The sequence below is a fragment of the Amphibalanus amphitrite genome, unplaced genomic scaffold (genome assembly GCF_019059575.1).
Source record: "Amphibalanus amphitrite isolate SeventyFive unplaced genomic scaffold, NRLGWU_Aamphi_draft 001333F_arrow, whole genome shotgun sequence".
NCBI classification, from domain to species: domain Eukaryota; kingdom Metazoa; phylum Arthropoda; class Thecostraca; order Balanomorpha; family Balanidae; genus Amphibalanus; species Amphibalanus amphitrite.
Genome location: NW_024882826.1, coordinates 5,874 through 26,898, shown reverse-complemented (window position 1 = coordinate 26,898; position 21,025 = coordinate 5,874). Strand labels below are relative to the sequence as shown.

Sequence of the window (21,025 nt, the reverse complement as noted above, 5' to 3'; positions counted from 1 at the left end):
GAAAATCTGGCTTTTATCTTCATGGAAATCGGAAAACACCTAAAGCATACATATATATGTTACGGGTCATATGCTAACTTGGGCAGTATGCAAACTACCCGGGCAGTATGCAAACTACCCAACAGCCCGGGCAGTATGCATACCGCCCGGGTAGTATGCATACTACCCGACCCCTTGGGCAGTATGCATACCACCCAAAAGCTTGGGCAGTTTGCATACTGCCCGCTTCTTGTATTGAAGTTGTGCATTCCATGTCCATTTTCAAAATATTAATGACTATCTAAGTAACGTAGTTCAACTGCGAAGTCTTTTTGCCGTCAAACGTGATTTATCGATTGAAGGGTGGAGTAAGGATTGGAATATAAAGACTTAAAATTATTTTCCCAGAATTTCATTGTTAATATGCCAGCGGCCAACAAGTCATTTTCATCTGAAATGACGACAGATCTATAGTGTCATCACTCGATACCTTTGGTTTGGCACCTGGATCAGTAGAGGGCGTTATTATAGTTTCAATAGCTAATGTTGCATGACACCATTTACATGTAAGACGTTACAAATTATAATGGTCAAGTTACCAGCCCAGAAGCCAGTTTACCAACAGAAAAATAGCCGTCTGCCGGAATGTTTTGCCTAAAGACCGCTTCACATACGGAACCTAAACGCGATTGGCACATAAGCGGATAGGGCTTTACCATTAACGCTCCGTATGTGAAGCCGTCTTGAGGCGAAAAATTCCAGCAGGCGGCTATTTTTTCTGTTGGTAAAACTGGCCTCTAACCTAAAAAATGACTAGAGTGAAAAAATGACGTCATGATTTTTTTACGCTATTTCGAATGCCGGTTACCGCATCTTACATGCCGCTTACTCCTGTGCCGCTAAGTGGCACCAGGCACAGGAGCCGAACAGGAGTGCTTAATCCCCCCCCCCCCCCAGCCCGGCACGGCTGGCGCCGAGCACCGCCCCAGCGCGGGTTAAAGCGTCTGTCATTGACATGTATTTGTGAGCTATTGCATTAAATAGTCTCACGAGCCACGGTCAGCATATTGCCCGAGTAAACATCTTGCCCGTGAGCTGAAAGGTGGGTAGTATGCATACTACCCGGGCAGTATGCAAACTTCCCGGGCGGTATGCATACTGCCCAAGGGGTCGGGTAGTATGCATACTACCCGGGCGGTATGCATACTGCCCGGGCTGTTGGGTAGTTTGCTTACTGCCCGGGTAGTTTGCATACTGCCCAAGTTAGCATATGACCCGTAACATATATAGGAAATCTGTCACCTTGCTAGTGGCTGCCCCTGTTGATTATCCCACCACCTCTGCGGTAATTTTTGCGCCGATCTGCACACAATCCCACCAGACCGTCACATATCACTCCCCGTGACGCCGTCACAGCCGTCACCGTCTCCGTGACGCGTGACATGAGCGCGTCACTCTGCGGCGCCGTGACGGTCCGGGCACACACCGGGCCCGGCTCGCCCATCTGGGAGCTCCACTACACGGTGTACCCATTGTGACGGAGCAGGGTGAAAGGGCACGGGGAGTAGCGGAGCGCAGGGGGTATAAGGCGGTGTTTGAGGCGGAGTACTAGCAGAGGGAGCAGTGGCGAGGTGGTGATAACATCTGTGGAGACAAACATGAAGGTGAGGATTAATTTCTACTTTTTCAACGGCTTCCAGTTTAGTCGAAATGGACTTATTCAAATTGAGGTCTCGATGGTTGGCATTTTAACGCACTTCTCTTTTTAGTTTGATTTAATTTATTTTCATCCCAGCTTCAGGTCACCTTTAGCCCTTCTCTTATACCTATTTTCTCCCATATGCTGTTTTATTCATTGTCTTTTGATTTGCGTTCGTTCAACCTCACTCCATGCTATCTTTATTTTCAAAGTATAGTAAGTTATTTAAGGGATATTTTAACCAAAAGCGTCCGTTTTCACCCTCCACAGTGCGCCGTCCTGTTCGGCCTCCTGGCGGTGGCCGCCGCCGCGCCGATGGCCGAAGAGTCCGGCGCCTCCGTCTCCGAGAAGGAGTATCCAGCTGCCGTCAAGAAGGCCCTCGATGAGGCCCTGGAGGAGAGGCCCAAGAAGGCCCGCCAGCTGTTCCATGAGGATTTGGTACCGAGGAGGTCGCGGACGCTGCGCCGGCGGCTGAGGAAGCTGGAAAAGGACAGCGAGGAGGAGGGGGACAAGAAAGGTGGGTGGACCGCTGTTTGCTGTCTGCTGATTTATTAGACCGGTTGTATCGTCAAAAAGTAGGACTGCTTTCACGGAACTGGCAAAATAGAGTAGTTCTACCATAAAAACTACGACACATAGCTGGCGATGAAATATCATTAATGTCTTTGTCATTTTGCCCCAATGTTTGAAGCTCTATGAAGACGAGGATGTCTGAGAGTGGTGGGGGAAGAAAGTGAGGAGGTATTCAACGACTTTTTACGCAAATGGTTGGGGTTGTTACCTAACCATTTTCCCGCAGCGAAGTCTGTTGCTACATTTGTAACCCAAAAGTTTCAATCCAACTCCTGCTATTTCAGTATCGGAGTCGTCTCCGGAGCTGGGTCAGGCGGAGGGCTGGTCACCGATGGAGGTCAGCCCCAGGTCACACGCCCGCAGTCTGGACCTCGCCGACTCCGCCGAGCTGACCTCCGACGACTCCGTGTCCTCCGAGGGCTCCGGTTCCTCCGAGGACGCCGAGGACAGTGCCGCCTCCGCCGAGGACGGTAAGACCTCCAACTCGTACCTCTCGCCCCTGTACGCTCCGGCTCCGGGCGGCTACGGCTCCGGCTCCGGCTCCGGCTACGGCTACGGGTACGGTCCGTCCATCTACATCTTGCCGATCGTGCTGCCGCCGCCGGGAGGTCACGGCGGTCACCCGGTGGGCCGGCACGTGGTGACCGAGACGGGACACCACGAGAGCCACCACTTCAGCGGCGGCCACGGCGCCGACTACCGGCCGATCTACGCCGGGGCGCACGGAGGTGAGGACGCTTGAAAGCACGGGGATATATCAGAAGTTTATCGGTATTTCGTTCAGGGATGCATGGGGCAGGTGGCAGGGACACAATTCAGCGTCTCCTCGCTCAAAACGCCGATCGATCAATCAAAATGTTTACTAACTATATTCTAACTTTCTTAGAAACACATGATTTGCACCATTTATTATCTGTGGTTTCTTTTTAGCTAAGCTATCAAAAAGGCAAAAATAATATACGACACTTAACCTCGTCCTGTAACGAAGCCAATTACAAAAACTAGACACTTCTTCACTTCATCGGAAACATCGATCCTTTTGCGTTCTTGCGTTCTTGTGGGTCCTGTCACCAATAATTCCTAGATTCGGAAATAGCTTTCATCTCCAGAGTGAGCCAGTTTCTGTGAGTTTCATCTAAAATGATCCTCATTTCACATGCGCAAAACGATTATCGTTTAGAGTAGTTGACATTGCACAAGTTACATAAATCTGCGCCTGCAATCATAAATCCAGGGAAAGCGTAACTTGTTGATGTTGGATCGTTTTCAACGGTCGTGCAGCCACCTGAAGCGAGCCGTTTTACGGCTGCTATGAAACGCGGAAACGTTCGTTGAAAAAAGACAAGAGCCAATGTTAGTTCATTGTTTATTTTTCGTCTGTGCGCCTTCTATTTTTTACATTTGAAATAAGATACAAGCGTCCATATTACGGTTCGGAAAAAATGTCGACCCGTAAACGAGCGGTTATCAAACCACATTTGACCATTGTGCAACAAGCTGTTTACGAAATGACAATATAGGTATGACGTCAAAGTTTCCGTTCCAGTTCCCCCGATCTACATCCCGAAGGGGTACGGAGTCCACAGTGACGTCCACCACGGCGTCCACCACGGTGGATACGGGGGACACACCTCTGTCCACCGCGAGGACAAGACCATCATCAGGGATATCGACCCGCCAGTCTTCAAGGCCTAAGCGGACACCCGAGTCTTCGTGACCCGCCAGTCTTCAAGGCCTGAGTGGAACGCGGAGTATACGCCATCCGTCAGTCTCCAAGGCCTGAGCGGACACCCGAGTCTTCCTGACCCGCCAGTCTTCAAGGCCTGAGCGGACACCCGAGTCTTCGTGACCCGCCAGGCTTCAAGGCCTGAGTGGGACGTGGAGCATACGCCACCCGCCAGTCTTCCAGGCCTGAGTGGACACCCGAGTCTTCGTGACCCGCCAGTCTTCAAGGCCTGAGTGGGACGTGGAGTATACGCCACCCGCCAGTCTTCAAGGCCTGAGTGGACACCCGAGTCTTCGTGACCCGCCAGTCTTCAAGGCCTGAGTGGGACGCGAGCGAATTAATTCAATACTCGTCGGACTCGGTTTGAATTGAATTTGAGACCGAGCTCGGTTGTTTTTGTCTTTCATTGAATGTGTAGAGGGTTTTAGGGGAAATGTGTGGTAATGTTTTAGCGTAAAGTGTAGATAAATGTTGAACTTAAGACTTTTGTCTCGGTAAGTTTTTCGTTAGCTCAAATACTGTACGTTGTGTTGTTAAGAAGCAGTGATCTACACGAAATTATGTTTAGTATAATTGCAGACGAATGAAAAGTACTCAATGTTGCTTGGTCGTTAGTTATTAATTACCTGGGACGATGTATTCGTTTAATTTGCTCAGTCTTTCGTGGGAAGCGTCAATAAACTAAACGTTTTTAAGTGTCTTTATTTACAGGCGTATATTTTCAAATACCTACGCTCATGCTGAGTTACATATGTGGAAATAACTGTTTGACACCGATGTCATTTTAATTATTCATTTAAGAGGTGCTAACATTTAGTTATCAACCGCCGCATATCATATCATTTATCCGCTCGAACACTGTCATTTATCTTGCCCACGCCCCCTCCCCCTCCCCACACACACAATCCTATCAGTTATTGTAGACGAATACTTCGGCGGATACAAACATGTTACACGTCACCACAGCGCTTTTATGCAGGCAACATAACGACACCTTACACACGGTTATCCACTGAAGAATTACTACTTGTCTATCATGAACGTACCATCAATCGATCTGCTACTACCGAACACCTAGAAATGCCTTATCGACCAGCCTGCTGGGTGTCTAGCGACTCCTTATCCACATGAACCTTGCACCCAACAGTCTCCAGTCGACTATAAGACTGTTGGCTAGCTAATTACCAGTTGACCCAGCCTCTGACACCTAAGGTCGCGACTGGTAGTAGCGCCACTGAGACTGCGGAGCGCCCGCCGTCAGTACCCCAGACGTGATGACGTTCACCTCAGGTCGGATCGGACCCGTCTCTCGTCCGGCTTTCACTCCTCCGCGACCCTGCAGCAGGCTGTTGACCGTGTCAAACAAGGACAGCACCGTGAACCCCAGCATCAGGCTGATGAACCCTCCAGCGTCGCTCACCATGTCACCGAAGTAGTAGGACTTGCGGAACGTGGAAACCTCCTCTGGCACCCTGGCAGACGTGAGATAAATTGACGTGATGTTCATTAGTTCACCTGGAAATCGCCTGCGAACCACGTCGACACTCAGCATTCTGAAGTGGCAGGCTTTTGGGCACCCGCAGGTCTCCATCATTCCAAGCATATTGATAGTCAGGTTCAAATAGGCAGGCGGGCACTCAGAAAGCTGCGGATAATACTCGATCATCTGTGGTAGAGAGCAGTTGTAGCGGCTGATCCAAATACGCTCGTGACACTTGTACATACACTCCTCCTGATGATAGTCTGGAGAAGCCTGGCAGGGTTCTCGGTTCAAGTTTTCAAACTCACGCACGATAGACTTTGCGAAAAACTTGCCGTTAGTGCCAATGTCGACGATAAACGACTCGTCGTCCTCGATTCCTGTGCCTCCGAAGACGGGCCATCGACGCGGGTGGATCGTCACGAAGGTGCTGACACTGCCGTCGCTGTTACTCAGCGTCAGTGAGAGGTCACGGTTCTTCTGTCCATGTGTGAGTACTGTCACACCTCGCCAAGTGATGTTGGGCATGAAAATGTGACACAGTGAGTCAAGGTGCACCCAAGTCGTCCACGTTCCTATTCCCACGTTCACTTGTCCCTCAGGAAAGCTGACATCCTCTTGAACAGTACAGTCTGGTTCGCAGGAGATCACCAGATCCTTCAGCTTCAGGCTCGAATCCCAAACTGTCTTCGCCACGGAGACGTTCGCTCCATCCGCCGTTTCGTTCGATGATTCTAGCTCAAACGCCTTCGCCGACTGCCTACAGATTGTGATGCTGGGTACCTGGACGTCACTGCGATCGGTGTATGTGATGGTCATGGTGGTGGGTTCGCTGAGCAGCGTGAGGAGCAGCGACCAGCAGTGGCGCGCGACGAGGACCACGCAGACGGCCACCAGCAGACATCGCGCCGGGCCGGGCCACTCCGCAGGCCACCAGCTGGGGCGCATCGTTGGCGACTTCTGCATCGCTGCGAGTGATGTGGCTCTGCGACGATAATCCGGGAAGCTCGGACTGCAGAATAGTTTAGTCCAGGATTTTGAGGGTTCTAGGACTTTCGCTGGAAACGGCTTTACGATTGGTACTGTAAAGGAGCCTGGACCCTAAATGAGGAGGTTTCAGTGACTCCTGTGGATAATGGCTTCAGGAATGGGTAGCATCCTGAGACTTGACCTGGATGTCTTGTAGATCTTGGTCTTGGGAGGACTTTGGTGCTTGACAACTAGTTGGAACTTCGAAGAAAGTGGAGGGAGTGGAAAGAGCGGAATCCTAGATTTTGGAGAGTTCTACGTAGTACTGAGTCCAGGGCCTCGAAGGACCGTGAGACTAGAAGTCATAGGAAGCCGAGGAGCCAAAGGGAGGACGCAGAAGCCAACGTGGTCGCCAGCTTCTGCAGGGTACGTGTTGCCAATGATTGGGCTCACAGAGTTCTGAGCGTGGTTCCACCCAACGGTGGAGTTTTAGCGTTTGCCCGATCGCTTCGATCCCGACATGTTGTATGGCTCGTGGAATATGAAAATGCTGTGTAAACACAGAGTGTCCCTCGTGTTCACCTGGAGGTCAAACAGTGTGGCGATGATCAAACACCGACGAATCACACGGTACAGAAATACCGTCACAGCTCGATCATCGATGTCACTGTCTTCTGTCATTCCATCTAAGCCTGTCAGGTGTGTTGATACTTGTTCATTCATTTCTTGTTTGCATACAGTGTTTTCCTGTGCAGCCGTCCCCTCCCTTTTGTCAGGAATGGTCAAACGATTACTAACGCCAGTTCTATATAATCCTTGGCATGTCTGGTCTGCTGAATGAACTACCAATACGGGATCACAATTCAAAGCACTTACAAACGCTCCTCGACCTTGCCGTGCTTACAAGCCGTACAGTTTATGCTAACAGCTCAATATGTTTGTTGGCTTATGGATCTCATTCATATGAGCTACTGCATGCAAGTACCACGTGGACGAAGCGTGAATTATGTCGTACCCATGCTGCGGCTTGCGAATGTCGTGGAAACCGTAACAAACACAAGCTTGTGTTAGACCTGCAACGTTAACGAAGGCATGTAACTGTGTTTGTGAGTTCGTGTGATTGATTTTGTAGCGATGGCCAAAACATACCCCAAGGACTATCCTTGAACTCAGCTATTCCGTCCTTTACTTGTTTTGTTGGGTGGAATGGCTACATCGTTTATGTTTTGTCGTGAGGAGTAAAAGATACAGACACATCTCACTTGACATGACCGCAGACCGTTACGGCCCAGCCTGCAGGTAAAAGTGGTCAGTGGCCCCAGATACCGAGCAAATAAATGCGATTACACATGCATTTGTGAACCATGTTCAAAACATTATATATTTCACCCGCAAATTAATAAGTAGGTAATTGAACTTTTGCTGTTGCATTTAACGAGAGGTTATTGATAAGTTAAGGCTATCGTGCATGGTAAATGAAAACACTGAGGAAATGAGACCTAAACCAGAACAAATAAAAAAACGCGTCTAAATTATTGTTGGGATATTGTGACTGCGGACCGGTCGTGCGGGGCCGAGGCGCGGGCCGGGCCGGCGGCTCGGCCGGCCGGCCGGCGAGCCGCCTGACCGCCGCGCGGTCACCGCGCATGCGCTCTGTGCCGTGATTATATAAGGACGCGACCGTGACCGGACTGGGTCAGTCGGCGGGTCGCCGTGTCCGTGCTTGGTCGTCGGTCGCTGGAAGCACAATACACAGTGTCGTGGTATATGCAGCTTTACTTGGCCCTAACATATTTTGGCGCGGTCGGTAGGACCAATAACGTAAATGGGCTGCATATGAGTTTTTAAGAAAGAAGATTACTGTGAGAGTTCTGTGACGGCCTACGCAAGCTCACGGTGGAAAAGGTAGACGGAGCCGGTGAGTAGAGACTTTGGGTGGTGAGAGGTTCTCTCCAGTAGAGTTCAGTATAACAAACTATGGATTTATCTACCATTTTCCTTTCAAGAGCTTCGAAATTTAGTGGAGAGTCGGGGGAAGTGTGGCAGAAATGGTTCCGCCGATTCGAAGCTCAGACGGCGAGCATGAAAGCAGGGGACCGGCTGGCGGCTATGGTGGGTCTTTTGGACGGAGTCGCACTGGACACATTCGCGTCACTCACCGAAGAGTCACGGAAGGACTACGGCAGGGTGGTTGAAGCGCTGAAAAGTCGGTTCGGTCGGCAAATAAGCACGTTGCAGGCTCATGCCGAACTCAACCGAGTTTGCCAGTCACCTTCGGAGTCTGTTGACGACTTCTCAGCCAGGATCAGAGAGCTGAGTGGGCTAGCCCAGCCGGCTCTGCCCAGCGACCACAGCGCTATGGAGGGATTCCAGTGCGGCCGATTCATCTGTGGCCTCCGTGACACGCAATTGCAAGAGAGGTTAATCAGCCAAAACGTATCCACACTGACTGACGCGGTACGCGTTAGTAAAGAATTCGAGGAGACGAGGAAGACGATCAAGGCAGTGCGAAATCATGAGATCGACGTCATCGGGGCGGTCCCCCCGGTCGGGGGTGAAGCAACCGTGGGTCAAGCTGAAAAGACTGTGACGGACAACAACCGGCTCACAGCCATCGAAGATCACATTCGCGGGCTACACGAGTCGATATCGGCCATCACAATGGCGCCGAAGACGACAACTGATGCGAGTAAGTCTCGCCGACTTCCCCGGTGCTACCGCTGCGAGCAGCCGGGTCATTTTCAGCGAGACTGCCCCGGGCGTAGCCGTGGTTCACCTAGCGTCAGATGCTTCGGCTGTGGAGAATTGGGTCACCTCAAGCGAAACTGTCCCATTTCATTGCCGTCGACAAGGGACGGGCGCGCGCTGCCGCTCTGCTTATGTTGTGGGCAGCAGGGCCACTGGATGGCGGGGTGCCAATACTTCCAGGGTGGCAGCACTGGCGGAGGCCACTCCGAGACAAGAGCCGCTGATCCCCGGCGGGGCGCCGGTGCGCATCAGGAAAACTGAACCGGACTGGAGCCGTGGGACAGGTCCCAGTCCTCTCTAAAGCGTCCCCACTCACGGCGTCGGCCGTTCGGGTCGTCATTCACGGCGCTCCGACATGGGCGCTGGTGGACACTGGTGCCGACTTCACCATGATGCGAAAAGGATTTTATGAGGGGAACCCAGCACTAAGAACAATCCGGCTCAGCCCGAGCGCGCGCAATGCTATCGGAGCGGGAGGTACCTCCCTTCAGATAGTTGGTGAGTTGGAAAACCTCTCATTATGCATTGATGGAGTCAGCTTCCGATGCCCGGTAGTGACCGTGGCAGACGACCTCGTGTACGACGTGATACTAGGTCGCGACTTCACGTGCATGCATCGCACGGTCATTGACGACGACGCTGGCTCATTCAAGATTGGAACCATGAGCGTTCCCCTGCCGAGCCGGGAGCAGGTTCGACCAAGACGTGCGCGAGTGCGATTACTGTCGAACGTCGTCATTCCAGCACGGTCAGAGTGCGTGGTAGCTGGTAAGCTGGAGAGAGTGGACGGCGTGCAGAGTGATGAAATGGGTGCAGCCGGGATATTCGAGCCATCAACCGTAGCGGAGCGGGAGGGACTCCTGACTCTGTCGAAAGCCGAACAAAAGAGGAAATACTGGTAGAATGCTGAATAACACTGACTGTCGAAGGCGCCATCTATGGTTTGTGACGACGCCAACTAACTAACGACGACGACGGCCAGACGTTGACGGTGATGGGGCGCTGGTGTCGCGGACGACGCAATGGCGAGCGGGCGAAAAGCGATAGTAGATACTTATCTGACCTCTTCTTGTAAATTCAAAGTCGAGCTCCATCAGCCTTTCAAATACGAGTTGAAATAAAATGCATGGTACTTTTCGACGCAAATACGCTTAAATGTTTCACAAGTTGACAGAAAATGCAAATCACTGATTATTAGGAAACGATCATCTAGACCTATAGGCTACGGGTTTACTAGCTACGTATTATAATCAAGGGCGGTGCAAGGGATCTCTCGTTGATTGTTTTCTATTCGTCAGCTACATTGGCAGTGCCCTCTTGTTGAAGATGCGTCGGTTGAAATGGGCTCAATACTTATCCGTCAAACTGTATTATGATGATTAAATAGGTCACTGCCAGGCTCAGCACCTGAAACATCAAGAAAAGCCATGATTAATGGGTGAGTGAAGATTGAAATAATTTAAACTAGAATTTAAAAAAATTTAAATGCTTATAGGTCAACTTCAACTTCATGTTGAAGTTGAAGTTCAACTTCAACGGCAACCTCATGTTGAAAATAATATCTAACCAGCCATAACTGTATGTAGCTGTGCGTGGATAGTCGATTAAGAAGAAATTTAATGTGCCGTGACCCATAATAAACATAATGCACAATGCAGATATGCTTACAACACAACGTATAACATCGAAGGCTTTAAAACATCCGCCGCTAGTAAACCTCACCGATCCGAAGCTGGCCATTGTGATGTCAAACATGTTCATCACGTTCAGCTGCATGGGCTCCCTGGCCTTCATCATGATCAGCCGGGCGATATCCAGCTCCTGGGGACGGAGACCGACCAGAGATCGGCAGTAGTTGGAGTCGAAAATAGCCGCGTTCTGAAAAATGAAGAGATGGTCATTTCAAGCATTGATTCCGTTTCGTAATGACTCACTATGGGTTTTAAACCTTTTAAGCGGCTAGAAAATAAGTCTTTCAGCTCTAGAGTAAAACGAAAATTGACTGGCGTTACTTCGCAATAGTTTTTTCCTCTTTGGATAACGTGTTTAAAACAAGCGCTATTAAATCCTTTCAGTTCCACTAAAGGTAAAACATCGAGAGTGTATGTACGACAGTCGACGGATGCACGCCTGTACGTAAACGTCGGACTCTCACCGCCTGTTGGACGCAGTCGGTGGACATGGACTCGAACAGGATGCAGAGTCCAGAGAAGGTCATGTAGCCGGCGGCCACCGCCAGTACCATCCAACTCAGCTCGTACTGCCAGTAAGCCTGAAACGAATACAAGACGGGACGGGCAAATAAGTCACCAGCGACTGCCGAACGAAAATAGAACCTATTACACAACTGGCGCTGAGTGAGTCCAAAAGAAAAGAAGGACGGGACGGAAGGGGACGAATAATTATCAATGCTTGCTGCATCACCTCAAAAGCGATATGCAAAATTGCAATGTCTAAAAGTTAGTGTGTGCATATTGGGGAAACGAACTGCACATGGTAAACGTAAACCGTATCTCATGAAAAGGCAACGGTCGCCCCCGGGTGGGCTCGAACCACCAACCTTTCGGTTAACAGCCGAACGCGCTAACCAATTGCGCCACGGAGGCCCGTGAGTATAACGAACAGCAAATTTTGCGAGCGCATACATACGCATATAAATTATACACACATACATACAAACATTGATGTGCATATGTATGTACGCTTACATTCATACTTTGCATTATATTAGTGGGTATATGTTTGAGCATTTAATTAGTTCATACTGCAATTTATCTACAGATGAGAATGAGGTTTCCACAGCCTTGGGCGGACATCGGTTTGACAACTCGTCAAATACAGCCAGTGCATCTGGAACGAGCCTCGTTCTCTCTCCTTCCTCACCCTGATACAGATGTAGGAAGTCAGACAGATGTCGAGCAGACCGGCCAGATGCGTCACGGCGCCGCACTCACCGAAAGTCTTCTGCAGCTCACCCTGCAGTCTGAAATTAGACAGGCCTTGGACTTTTGGACACACAGGTCATACCACTTCACAGCAATGGAACATTCTCTGTACGTCTGAGCCAGGCGAATTATTATTAGCATTGGTAGGAAAGCAAGAACAATATGTCAAAAAGATAGGTATCAACTTTGAAAACATGCACTTTTTAAACGTTGATTGTGAGCTGAAAACTAGCGATGGTGGATCTAGCGATGGAGCGATCTAATGGTGAATGAACGAAGAAAAATACATAAAAAAGAAGATCGTTCCCTTACTGCCACAAAAGTGAGTGCGCCTCCAGAATCTCGGTCCACCGCCTGGTGTTGGGTGTTTCCCCGTCGAGCTGTGCACTCCAGTTTTCTCCAGAGCCCCCGGGAGAAGTCCGGACAGTTCTGTTGGCGAGGGTACCGCTTCTCTCCAGCAGCGCTCGGACGGTGGTGGCGAGGTGGTCCAGGTGGTAGTAGAGGAAGATGTTGATGAGGTGGAGAGTGGTGACGCTTAGAACGTTGGCCGCGTAGACGCTGAAGACGTGGACAAACTGAAAAAAGAGGCACACCTTATATGAAATCGGTCAGCCTTTTCCAAACAGTTAGAGCAACCAGTCTGCTAAGAGCAGAAAAAGTTGTTCTCCGAGTTCCACGTAGAATCCATCACTCGTCAATCTGACTAGCGTAGTTTTTAAATTACTTTAACTTTTTTTGTGAGGAAACTCAAAACCAACGAACCTGCAGCGCCACCAAGGCGTAGTGGATCAGAAGGCTGTCTGAAGTTATCATTATCGGGAAGAGGGCAAACTTCTTCGCCGGCAGTGTCTGTCTCTGACGAAACTCCACTGTAATCAGACCTCCAATCACATGAAGTCCCTGCAAACCAACAAACACCAGGCCCGCTACAACCATCACAAACACCATCCTGCGCTTCGCAGCGGCCGGTCTGAGGTCACCAAACACCTCCAAAGTCTGAAGGCGCGACATTAGTGCCAGGGCTCTTCGAAAGGCGTTCGCTCGAAAGGATAATGCTGGTAGAAGAAGAGACAGAAGACTGAAGTGCTCACACGCCTGTAAACTGACGAAGAAAGCAGCGCCGTGGGGAAGAGCGACCAGCGTGCGCACGGAGGTGACGGCTTGCGCGAGAAGGGTTACTGCCAGTACAGTGCGGAGAAGGAACCACGGGAGGCGACCGCAGCCGGACGAGGGGCACTGGAGCACTCCCAGAAGACACAGATGGCTCCAGAGGTGGGTCCAGCGGCTGATGAGACGCGTCAGGGAGTCGTTGGCTTTGTTAGAGGGTGGCGCATCCACGGATTCGTCTGAAGTCGGCCGCTTCAGAGGCTTCAGCTCGCTATAGGTGATGGTGACTTTTGGTTTGGACAGATGGCCAATTTGTTGTTTCTCTTCGTGTTGTGACTGCTCTTCGGATAGAGAGCTTACTTCCAAGTCAATGCATTCTTTGGTATGTTTTGAAGAACTGTAATGATCCTGCATTGTTCCTTCGAACGTCTGTAGTTTCTTTTTCTTGCACGGGTTTTTGAAATGTTGATCAAGCTGCACGGCAAATTGTTCGTCTTTGATCCAGCTTGCGCAAGAAAGAGCAATGCTTGCAAACTAAAATTTTCCAAATCGATTACGATTCCTTACGATTCCTTACCAGGATTTTGCGACAAGCAGTAAGAAGAGGCGATCGTCCTTGCAGCAACGATCGAGACCGAATGGAGCTAGGTTTTGGAAAGGGCCATCCCTCGTCCGGTGAGGCACTTCTTTGCATGACGCCCATGGCAACGTAGAAATTCGCCAGTCTCCATTTGAGCTTGCGTACGGTTGTGTTATCCATGGGCAAACATTACAACGAATGGCCCATCAAGGCCGGGGGACGCAGGGCTCTTTGGATTATTACCATTTATCAAAGTTGATAAATTCGATAGCATTAGGTACAGCCGAACCGCTATTAAGTTATCGCCTGGTTGGCAGAAGCCGCTGCCTATTTCAAACATTACACATATGACGATCGTTCGCGGTATACCACACCGGTAATGGTGAGCCTGGTCGTTCAATGTCGCACACAGAAGGACGCCAGACAGTGCGCAAACACCTGAGTGACGTCGTTTGCAGCGCGTGCAGGCGACGCGTTACCGCTGAGCTGCTGGGCCTCGCGGACGGCCAGTTTAAATAAGTATAATGCCAGCCGCATCGAATCGATATCGGTGAAGTAGTAATTCGCTAATGGTCTCGTTTTTACAGGCATTCGCTGGACCTTTGCATTTTCAGGGGAGTATGGTAGCTCGCTATTATTGCACACTTCTGAACAAAGATCGGTGTCTGCGGCCTTGGTATTGGTCTTGGTATTGGTAAATGGTAGGCTAGTTAGACATTTGCGTTGGAAGCGTAAGCAATCCAAGCTCCCAACGCACGCAAACATCATGAGATGAGAGGGACTCTATTGCAATGTGCTGGGTGAATTTGAGCCAATTCGCAGGAGTCACAGAAAACTGTTTTTTTCACCTCCAACTACCAACCGGATGAATATGCTGCTTGGATACTGTACAGTGTACCTCATGTGTGATGATGTAGTACATGTGTGACGAGGGCCCCCATGTCAATGCCCTGTGTAAAGTTAAATAACATGTAGCTGTCGCAGCGTTTTTTAATGCGTGCACGAATACGTCACTGTCTTCATGGCCATATATTCTTGAAGAGTTGTGTGATGTAAACTGTCAGCAGACGATAAATCACAGTGCTTGTCATGCAAAAAGGTTTATTTCATAAAGTACGACCATGGATTCTGGTTAACGAGGATTGTCATGCGCGTTATAGCAAAACCTAATATTGCAGCCATAGTGAAAACAATCTCAATTGACTTGTCTGGACAAACATCACTCCAGACATTGATAAAGACATGATTGAATGATGACATCCCAGTCGAGTGAATAAGCAGTCCTCATGCAACCAGATAAGTGATGCCTATGGAAATCGAATGAATGTTACACTTTCCGTGGCTATACATCAATAAAATCAGCTACATCAGAGCAATAATATCGGAAGAAAGGACTACACAATACCCACAATAACACTCACACGAATGCTCGTATCGTTGCTACGTCATGATCATTAAAACTTATCAGTTTTCTCCATATCTTAGCCACGGGATCTCTGTGCCTTTTTCTCGCTCGACGTCTGAACCGGATCCTCCTCCTCCAGAGTGGCGTAGCAGCGGAAAATGTGCCGGCCGCTGGTGAGGACGCCCTCGCCAGGAGCTGCCAGAGAGGACGTAACCGTCTTGAGGTTCGACGCGCGCTGAGGCTGACCCTGCTCACCTGAGATGGCACTGTTAAAAGAGCCAGTTACCGAGGATCCAGGTGCCTTCAGGACTGACGACCTCGACAGAAGCGGGTGCCGCCCTGAACTGGTGCCCTCCAGAGCACCAATTCCCGCAGTATTAGCTGCATCATTGCCAGCGGGGTTCTGGGGATGGCTGTTTGAATTTCCTCCCTCGTGAGAACCTTTGGCCGGTGCTACTGGCGAAGCTGCTTGAGTGTTTTCCTTCCCCACACCCGTGTCTTGCTTGTCTTGCATGGCTTTCTCCACCAGAGACCCAACCACTCCACCAACGGCACCCTGGAAGACGGAGTCCGCCACACGGCCACCAAAGTGCCGCGCTCGGCTCCCGGTCGATGGCTGTGGTTGGGGAGACAGGCTACCGCTGCTGTCTTGAGAACTGATCACCCCGCCCCCGGTCGATGGCTGAGGTTGGGGAGACAGGCTACCGTCGCTGGCCTGAGAACTGATCGTCCTGCCCCCCTTGGATGGCTGTGATTGGGGAGACAGGCTACCGTCGCTGGCCTGAGAACTCCTGCCCCCCTTGGATGGCTGTGATTGGGGAGACAGCCTACCACTGCTACCCTGAGAACTCATCTTCATGGTACTCTCTGCAGAGACGAAAGAACCCTGACTGGTCTGGGGTTTCACAGCAGATGTGTCACTGCCCTGGCTCTTCGAAGCGAGTGTATCAGCGCCCCTACTCTTAGAGGTCAGACTGACAGACTTGTCACCGTTCTCGGCATTTTTAGGCTGAGTTGTAGGCTTAGAGCTGCGACGTTTTGTAGCCGGACGGCTGGTCGGCGTGTGCTGCCTCCTTTTGTTGGTTTTACTCGACGACCGATGGCGTCGGTTCCTCGACTTGTACCTGGTACGATCTCGCCGGCGCTGGCGGTAGCTGCTGGTCCTTGTCGACAGGCGACGCGATGATCTTTTGGAGTGCCGTCTCTTGTCCCTGCTCTTCCTGCGCCTACGACGCCTGGAGATCCTTCCAAAGAAACCTGAAACGGCATGTCATGGGAGAAGCGTCAGCAAGTTAAACGTCGACGGGTTAAACGTTAAATGACGACGGGTTAAATGTTAAATGACGACGGGTTAAACGTCAAAGGGTTAAACGCTTCACGTCAGCACCGACAGGCTAGGCTCAAATGGGATGCACACGGTTCGATTTCTCTCCAGTTCACCCCATGTTAGCGCCGTGTGGTGATCCATGTTAACCTGTTTCTGGCGCACTATTGGCCTAACTCTTTCAAAGTGCAGAAGAAGATCCACGCTAATTTCTTCGATGAAAGCACAGCGACACCAAAATATAGATTTGATAGGCGTGCTTAAAATGAGCAAAACTTTTTCAATTCCGTTAAGTTTGCGGGTTTTAAAACATGCAAAGAACATTTGCACTTAGCATGGCATTTGGTATGACACTGCGGTCGCTAAGCAATGACACTCAAATAAAAATTACTGCAATATCTAAATTTGCTGATAACTATAAGACTGGAACTGAAAAATCGGACAGCAAAAAATTAGCTATTAAACTAACTACGAAAAGGAAAGCCTAGGAAAGTATGTATTACCCTTGGATGGATATCATAATATGCCATTCCTGTTTTCACATAGCAATTTTTCCGCCAAAGTGAACAGCTTACCTTTGACACGGGAGAATGACTTCTTTATCACATGTCCGACGGCCTTCCCTGCTTTCGCAACTCGTCCTCCACGTGCAGACTTCATTGCTACTTTTGCAATTTTCAAACCAGCATGAAACCCTGAAACAGTATTGACAAACACATATTATATCGCTTCAAAATCGGCGGGGGCGGGGGCAGAAGCCATGACCTTGCTATTTTTCGGCCCAAATGTTGACAACAAAAGTCGAGGTTCTAACACATTAATTGGAGGAAGCACCGATTTATATAGCACCAAGCGTGTTCCAGTTTAGCACAAAAAGCCGAATTTCTTTTTCTACCACAGTTTTACGCTTTGGACTAAAAAACTATTCGAGTAGAAGCAGCACACCAAACATTTGTACGAAGTCTTTGTCCTTGTCCCACCTAGGCAAATCAAGAAAAACTTGCCAGGTCAAAAACAGGGCGCCATTTGTTACAGAACACATGGCCTGTGAAAGAAAGAAAAGCTTTTAAAGGGACCCTCCCACCTTCAAAAAAGTTAATGAATTGGCATGAAAGTGATGTCGCTCGGTTCAGAAAGAGCAAAAACGAATATCTACCAAATTCCATCGAAAAATATTCACCGGTTTTCAAGATATTAGACTTTTACTTTTGTTTACTTTTTGGGATCTCCGCTGTTCCTAGCGACTTTATTTGAAAGTGCGGCATTTGTTGCGCGCAAAGCAGCATATACCACCGCGTGCTACCAAACGTTTAAAGGTAGTGTGCCAGCTTTCCTGGACCGTATGGAGTTAATGGCCCAGATAAGGAGAACCGGATTTTTAGAACTTATCCATACCTTCAAAACTCATGGAAACGTCTTAAATTCTTCAAATTTTGAGTACCCCAGTGTGAAATTCGCCCCGACGGGTTGTCGGTCGTACCCCAACCACATTTCACACCACTATGAACAATAAATGCACACACTGAAATCGCTATTACCGATATGCTCATCCAATCAAGTTTCGATAAACCCGTTCATCATCAGCTCCTGCGGTTTACGAACACGCCTGTTAGGTGGTGCGGTAGACCGCGCCCAAAGCCAGGGCCCCGGTAACGTGAGGTAGCCGAGTCAGGGCAGCGTGCGCTGACCCAAGCCGGAGCCGCGCGTCCTCCCGGTGTCATGTGATAGCCCGGGGCTGCCCGCGGGGATGCGGTAGACCGCGCCCAAAGCTGCGGCCCCGGCTTGGGTCAGCGCACGCTGCCCCGACTCGGCTACCTCACGTTACCGGGGCCCTGGCTTTGGGCGCGGCTTCTGCTCATACTTTGTGGTGCGGTGGTGGCGCGTCGGGCTGCGCGCTCTGACTTCGGCCAAGAAAAATGCGTCAGCTGATCATGGTCATTTCTGCCACTTGCGTGTGGTGAAATGGGGTCATAACTTTAGAGACGGCTTTTTCATATCAATTATTTTACATAAAATCATATTTCAAACCATAAATAATGTTCGACAGCCAAATAAAAGAAACAATACCAATACAGGCTTACAGTTTAAGGCTCGACATTGTGTTGTCTACGATTAGACAGCTGATAACTCATTCCCGTACGTCGTAACACTATAATGACCTTTGCTTATTGTCACATGTGCGCCGCATTCGCGATTGTTGCCGACGCCTGTTTGCAGGTGAGCCCACTACAGTTGTTATACATATCGAAAAACCGATAAACTTTTAGGCGAAAAAGGCACTATTCCAGGCCCATTTTTGATTTTTTTTGCGATATTAGGTAAAAACAGAAGCTTCTTATCCTAGGAAAAATAAAATGGGAAATCTTTCAAAGGTGGCACACTACCTTTAAGTAAAAGATTTAAAATCGTGAGATCTCCGCTGACGTCACAAATTCTAAGGGGGCATACCAATGCATTAGCCCCTTAGAATCCGAAAACTGCAAGTTTGAAATTCGATATCTCCGAATTAAAGCATTTTTCGATGTTGTGAGTGCCCAAACCGGTATTTTCAGGCCATGGCCACCAATTTGGCTATCTCAACTCAAATCTAATGTTAAGGTGGGAGGGTCCCTTTAACGAGGTGATTCGCTTTTTAACAACCAACGATGATTTGAGCATTATATGTACACGCCACATATCAAGAAAAGTTACCCATATATATTATATATGCAGCAGCTACAGCCCATATCATCTTTTACTGAAAAGCGACCTTCCCACTTACCGGAGAGGCCCTCCGAAGGCTCAGGCATCAGGATGGCCACCAGGGCCACCGCGGCCAGGCACCACACCATGCGCATGGTGGCAGCGTGGGGGCCGTCCCTGACGACCGCCGGTCTGCGCAGGAAGAGTCCCCTCAGCCGGCGAGCTTGGCCGACCGGCAGGTGGCTGCTCTGACTCGCGCGTGCTGTTTTATATGGTACCACTACCATGCAGTTTAGCGGGTGGTATTTACATGTGTTTGTGGGGTACCTGATAGGCCGGGTCGATCCGTGATATGAGGTTTATCTGGCGTATTAGTGAAGATGTAATTGCACGAGGAGGGACCTAGTGCTGAGCGGTAGGTTTAGTACCTCAGGTTATTTAGAAGGTCGTCGATGTAGCATCTTGAGGACGAAACAGAGCTTCACTTTGGTCTTCACATACTACACGGCGCTGGCTCTGATGAATGACGGCTTCGTGCCCCATAATTACACTTCTAAGTTCTTATTTCTATTATCAAAATTAATTGTTAGTTTCAAAACACACAGAATCACGGAAGTAACACCACAGCTGATGCAGTGAGCCACACACGATTTTTCTTGCTGATATGGGTAATGGGTTTAAGACACCAAAATTTATATATTACCACTTACCAGTTTCTATTAGCCTGCGGCCCGCAGGCCCATTGATCGACCCTGGCCGCCGTAACGGAGGAGCGTTTTGACCCCCTGTTATCTGAAAAATCTGGTGGTATCTGGACCTGGTACATATTTGGAATGGTACATCTGGTACACATTTGGTTAACATTTGGTGTAAATTTGGTTAAACGCAATTGATTAGCGCGATCGGCTGTTAACAGAAAGGTTGATGGTTCCAGCCCACTCGGGGCGACCTGCGTTTGGTGGTGTTGACCGAAGGTGCTTATTTTATTACAAAATTTGCTTACAAAATTTGATCCGATCTCGCTGCTTTCATAGCATTCTAATAACATTCTCAATTGACAAACAAATTTGTGTGCAGCTCAAAAGCATTGAAACTTTAAAGTAGGCTCCTTTAACCCTATTAGTGGCAGGCTCCTGGCTACCCCTATTAGTGGCAGGGGGGCTGTTTACGACCCCCCCTTGATATCTCGAGATCTAACGGGCTGATTTTCAAAATTCAAACGGCATTCGATTTCGCTCAACGTGATCTACATTTCTAAAAAATAAAAATTAAAGAAATGTCAATAGGGGGGTAGAGGGGGTAAAAACGGGCAAATTGCAGATACATTTTAGACTGTTTATCACGGCCAGGTTTCTGAACCAATCTTAACGCAACTTTTGCCGATCGATAGAGAATGAACCAGGAATTCACATGGATCCTAAAAATATGCATTTTCAAAAATCATAGGCGGATACAGATTATTGAGATTGGGGGTACACAAAAAGTATAGTAAATAAGGTTTTTGTTGGTACTGTTTCTAAAAACTGGGTGGTATTGGTCTTGTTATGTTACAATTTTCTTATGAGAGAACGACTACAATTGTATTGGTCATGCATAGGCGGTGTCAGGGCACCTATGTTGGGAGGTAAAACATAACCCCCCTTTTTGGACGCCTGGATCCGCCTATTATAGCAAAAATGTGTCAAAAGAGGATGCACAATAACTTTGTATATGTTATCACATGATACCTTTCATTCACTGTTCGTAAAACTAGTACACACAGAAAAATATTGACACCGTTAGCGGTGTAATTGCACAGTACATATCTG

The 21,025-nt window shown here is 49.2% G+C and overlaps 3 protein-coding genes and 1 non-coding gene across 5 annotated transcripts; 1 reads left to right on the top strand and 3 right to left on the bottom strand.

Annotated features, from left to right (window-relative positions):
* The first annotated feature begins 1,594 nt into the window (after positions 1–1,594).
* Positions 1,595–4,672, top strand: LOC122372229. The gene is made up of 4 exons (XM_043349164.1): positions 1,595–1,643; positions 1,949–2,195; positions 2,536–2,979; positions 3,798–4,672. The coding sequence occupies exons 1-4, from the start codon at positions 1,638–1,640 to the stop codon at positions 3,944–3,946; spliced, it is 846 nt and encodes a 281-aa protein (XP_043205099.1). The 5' UTR covers positions 1,595–1,637; the 3' UTR covers positions 3,947–4,672.
* A 5,553-nt stretch (positions 4,673–10,225) lies between these two features.
* LOC122372223 lies at positions 10,226–14,683 on the bottom strand. Its single transcript, XM_043349150.1, has 6 exons — positions 12,882–14,683; positions 12,432–12,694; positions 12,058–12,157; positions 11,330–11,446; positions 10,897–11,052; positions 10,226–10,581 (listed from the first exon to the last, which is right to left on the bottom strand). The coding sequence occupies exons 1-6, from the start codon at positions 13,638–13,640 to the stop codon at positions 10,528–10,530; spliced, it is 1,449 nt and encodes a 482-aa protein (XP_043205085.1). The 5' UTR covers positions 13,641–14,683; the 3' UTR covers positions 10,226–10,527.
* On the bottom strand, positions 11,707–11,780 carry Trnan-guu. The gene has a single exon. It is a non-coding gene; the product is annotated as a tRNA-Asn (tRNA).
* Positions 14,684–14,819: 136 nt separating the features above from the next.
* Positions 14,820–19,452, bottom strand: LOC122372222 (serine/arginine repetitive matrix protein 2-like). 2 transcript variants are annotated; one of them, XM_043349149.1, is made up of 3 exons: positions 17,752–17,768; positions 17,111–17,230; positions 14,820–16,468 (listed from the first exon to the last, which is right to left on the bottom strand). In XM_043349149.1, the coding sequence occupies exons 2-3, from the start codon at positions 17,193–17,195 to the stop codon at positions 15,288–15,290; spliced, it is 1,266 nt and encodes a 421-aa protein (XP_043205084.1). In that variant the 5' UTR covers positions 17,196–17,230; positions 17,752–17,768; the 3' UTR covers positions 14,820–15,287. The 2 variants fall into 2 exon arrangements, with proteins under 2 accessions (XP_043205084.1, XP_043205083.1); XM_043349148.1 differs by lacking the exon at positions 17,752–17,768 and adding an exon at positions 19,297–19,452 and having other exon boundaries at positions 14,821–16,468.
* Between the last annotated feature and the right edge of the window lie 1,573 nt (positions 19,453–21,025).

What these genes read in the sequence shown, in the direction of transcription:
- LOC122372229 (XM_043349164.1), top strand. An exon ending in GGAGGAGGGGGACAAGAAAG is followed by an intron (nt 2,196 to 2,535) that starts GTGGGTGGACCG and finishes CTGCTATTTCAG; the next exon opens with TATCGGAGTCGTCTCCGGAG. An exon ending in CTACGCCGGGGCGCACGGAG is followed by an intron (nt 2,980 to 3,797) that starts GTGAGGACGCTT and finishes TTTCCGTTCCAG; the next exon opens with TTCCCCCGATCTACATCCCG.
- LOC122372223 (XM_043349150.1), bottom strand. Translation starts at nt 13,640, where the DNA reads ATGCAGGATCATTACAGTTCTTCAAAACATACCAAAGAATGCATTGAC. An exon ending in ACGCCTTGGTGGCGCTGCAG is followed by an intron (nt 12,695 to 12,881) that starts GTTCGTTGGTTT and finishes CTCTTTTTTCAG; the next exon opens with TTTGTCCACGTCTTCAGCGT. An exon ending in CTTCCTACATCTGTATCAGG is followed by an intron (nt 11,447 to 12,057) that starts GTGAGGAAGGAG and finishes TATTCGTTTCAG; the next exon opens with GCTTACTGGCAGTACGAGCT.
- LOC122372222 (XM_043349148.1), bottom strand. Translation starts at nt 19,372, where the DNA reads ATGCGCATGGTGTGGTGCCTGGCCGCGGTGGCCCTGGTGGCCATCCTG. An exon ending in GCCTTCGGAGGGCCTCTCCG is followed by an intron (nt 17,231 to 19,296) that starts GTAAGTGGGAAG and finishes ATACTGTTTCAG; the next exon opens with GGTTTCATGCTGGTTTGAAA. An exon ending in GTCATTCTCCCGTGTCAAAG is followed by an intron (nt 16,469 to 17,110) that starts GTAAGCTGTTCA and finishes ATGCCGTTTCAG; the next exon opens with GTTTCTTTGGAAGGATCTCC.